Raw genomic sequence first — 3,817 nt, forward strand, 5'->3', positions numbered from 1 at the left:
ACGTTATGTCGAAGTGCGACGGCGTGGGTTTCTACGTTTGCGTGGGTGGTGGGCAGTTCCCAAGGATTTCAAGGCATAGTCACGGTACGGTCGAGCTTCAGTGGTTCCGGCCAAGGTCGCTGCCATGAGTTTTTCAGGTATTTGGCTACTCTGTGGATTTTAACAATGCTTCAAACATAGACTTGTCATCGGAATATTCGTATTTTCCCAAAATGGTTGCAGTGATCAGGGGTGGTGTTGTCGGAGGTCTGGGGGCCTTTACCCCCCCCCCCCCCCGCCACCCATATCCAGCGGAGGGGAAGACCACAACACTCCACAAAAAATATAATTGTCACTGCCTCGTATCCAGACGTATCTCTCTCTCTCGTCGTTTTACGAATAATAATTACAAAAATATGAAGATAGTACTACATAGTAGAAGTGGTACATTCAGAAGGGCCAGAAAAATATTTTTTACTTACGGAATACAATATCGCTTTAAAGCCCAATTTTTAAACAGCATTTATTTAATCGGTAAAATTTCCAACTATGTCTTTGTACAAAATTAAAAACTGACGCAGCTTTCCCACCTTATATTTTAAACCTGACGACGTTCCAAATTTCCGCGTGCTACTGTTTTAATCAAAGATTCCAACTAGGATGTATTAGATATAAGTCACCAGTGCAAGTTACGCCACCGTTTCGCATGTCTTGCAAGCGCGCCAGTGTAGCTGTAGACGTATAATAATCTGGCCTATTTCAGGCGTTTAGAGATTTGGGTTTTGGTGGGTTTGTTTATTCGTTTGTTTGTTTCTCTTAGCTCTTAAAGATTGAAACGGGCTTGCATGTCTTTAAACGAATTGGTCTATATAAGCCATGGTAACAGGAATTATTTCTTGACGTGAAACTAACCTAAACTAAACAACAAGTACAGATTTTCGAACGAAAATGCAAGCATGATTCCACGATTGGCTTAACCTTTTAAAACACTAATCTTTGAGAATAATCTCACACGTCTCTCGTATCCCTGGGATATGCCCCTTTTGAAATAATCTCCCGTGTTACCTAACCGTCACTGGGGAAACGTCGTATTTTTCTAGCAAAACTAATCCTTCAGCCTTTTCTTTCTTTTCCACCAAAGAACATAGCATTGATAAGAAGTAAAGTTTAATTGTCACCACGGCAACGGATAGAGCGTTATCACTTAAATGGGCCAGAAGCTATCAAAATTTTAATAAAAGAGGTGTTTACATGAGAAGAGAGGATTAGCTGGGTTCGTTAACATGGTCACCATTTCATTGTTTCGCTACTCCAATATGGCTGCCAAGCTGATGTGAAAACGCCCTACAGCAATGATGGACATTAATTAAATTCTCCAAACAAATTAAGTACACCTTTTTTACAGTGCAACGTCTAATTTCCGAATTAAGACGGAATTAAGAATTTTAAAATGCTCATTAATTTAGCAGCACACCACAAAACGGTAGCTAATCAACAATACATGTACTTTCTGTATAGTGGTTGATGACAGCATTACTAAGTATCGCCCCATATAAGGGAACACGGATACCGGAATCCGGGAAATTTTTACTTTCGCCGAGGAAAACTTTTTCTCGTGGAATCTGGATTCCGGAATACAGCTCAAGAAATCCGGGATCCCACTACTACTACGACTAAAAATCATAATAATAATCATAATAATAATAATAATAATAATAATAATACAAGAATTTATATAGCGCCATTTCCGTGAGCTCAATGGCGCTTTACAATAATCGTAATTCTAAAAGAATAAAAAAAAAAATATTTGAGTTATTAAAGAAAATATATAACAGTTGAAGAAATTAATTTCTACAAAATAAGATACATTCGACTTGCTAAGATTAACTAAGGAAAATATATACAATAAAAGAAAAACGGGTAGTCAACTAACTAATAAAAGCCTCTCTAAAAAGTAGTGTTTTAATCTTATTCTTAAAAACATCAAGGTTCTGGATTGATCTTATGTCATCGGTTAGGGAGTTCCAGAGCCTGGGCGCAGCAACTTGAAAAGATCTGTCACCGTCAAACTTGAGATTAGACTTTGGTGTTACAGGCAGATTTTTTGAAGAAGATCGTAATTGGGAGAATAGGACTGAAGGAGATCTGCTATATATTTTGGCGGCATGCCATTCAGTGCTTTGTACGTAAGAAGTAGTATTTTGTACGTAATTCGTTGTCTGACTGGAAGCCAGTGTAGTCTACAAAGAACTGGTGTTATATGATCTGAGCCTCGAGTTCTAGTTACCAGTCAAGCTGCGCAGTTTTGCACTAGTGACTGGAATATGGAATATGGAATCCAGATTCTACTGAAAAAGAATCCGTAACCCAGTTACGTGGAACTAGGCTTAGCTACATAATTCCCGAAATATGGCCTAAAATTATTTCCAGAAGTTCCCGAAAAAAAGCTCTAAAATTATTTTTAGAAATGTCTAAAATTCTCCAAAAACTCTCTAAAATTCCCGAAAATTCTCACAAAAAATTCGGTTTTTTTTTATGGCGATATGACAAGAAAGAATGAGTTGTAATCGTAAAACATTGTCTGTTACCAATCCTTAAAGGTTCCACGAAACATCACTTTACATTTGTTTATATATGTATTTATCTTCCTTTTCAAACGAACGTCCTATAGTGCTCTAGAAACTGCTGTAGCATGTGAGCAGACGGTGCCCTCTCTTGGTTGGTAGGAATACAAACACAAACGTTTTGTCAACATTTTTCCCCGTAAAATGTCCCCACAATGTCGGGTAAATGTTCAAATTGCTCTAAAATTCTCAAATTTGTCATTTTTTTTTTCTAGAATTTCCGATATTTTCTAAAATTCTTTTCGATGTCTAAAATTCCCCCAAATTCTGGAATTATGCAGCTAAGCCTACCTGGAACCCGAATCCACGGCGTGGAATCCAGAATCCAAGACTGTCTTGGATTCCCTAATTTGGGGCGATCAGTAGATTACAGTATCGTGTTAGTAATACAACAAAAAACTTAAAACTGCATGTATCAGGGCCGAATTGCTCCAAGCTCCGTTTGCTGTAATCCTGGCCGTTTCTTGGAAAGAGACGTTTTACCCGAATTAACCTAAGAAAACAACATGCATTTCGCTACCCCACCAGTGGCGGATCCAAGGGAGCGGCCGGGGGGGGCCCGCCCTCCCCTCTTTTTTTACACCAAACTGAGGCCCGAAAGGCGGAAAAAAAAATTGGGGGAAATCGCCTCCCATCCTCATCTAACTTATCTAAGGGTCTGGATGACCGCTCCCCCCCTCCCCTCCCCTTCCTTATCTCAAGGTCTGGATCCGGTACTGCCCACTACTGATTTCCCAGCTACGTCTGAGGAACGAGCGGAGAAATTCCCCATACTGATGACGAGTCACTAACCTGATCTCGCGGGAAACCAGAAGTGGTTTTGCGAAATCATGTGGGTTATTTTCTTAGGCTACTATACGGGCATGGGTAAGCTACCCACAACTGTGAACAACACTCTGCAGTAGAGCGCCTAAACAGGATTTCTTATTTCGGCAATATAGAAGGTCTGTCGTTTAGACCACGAAGGATTTTCTCAAAATCGTTTGGCCATTTGTAGATAACTTTCAAAAACACAGGATGTTCCATTGACGATACTGGCATGTCTGGCAGCTCTAAGCAAACCGTCTTTGCGGCAGAGCGACTTCTGTTGTAGATACTTCGCAGAACTTCCAACTCACACCACACACGATTGGCATCCTACCATTGACAAAAAGAAAAGTGCGTTGTAATGTTAGACATTTAAGAAATGGTAAACGAGCAGGATGCAACTATCG

General features: G+C 39.9%; 1 protein-coding gene across 1 annotated transcript in view; it reads right to left on the bottom strand.

The window, feature by feature from the left end:
- Window positions 1-1,467: 1,467 nt before the first annotated feature.
- Window positions 1,468-3,817, bottom strand: part of LOC140942408 (uncharacterized) — a 30,870-nt gene continuing 28,520 nt past the window's right edge. Inside the window, exon 13 of the mRNA XM_073391378.1 lies at window positions 1,468-3,740. Coding sequence (XP_073247479.1) covers window positions 3,528-3,740 — 213 coding nt within the window. The 3' untranslated portion in view covers window positions 1,468-3,527. The remainder of the gene's footprint in view (window positions 3,741-3,817) is intronic.

Source organism: Porites lutea, chromosome 6 (genome assembly GCF_958299795.1).
Source record: "Porites lutea chromosome 6, jaPorLute2.1, whole genome shotgun sequence".
In the NCBI taxonomy this organism is placed as follows: Eukaryota; Metazoa; Cnidaria; class Anthozoa; order Scleractinia; family Poritidae; genus Porites; species Porites lutea.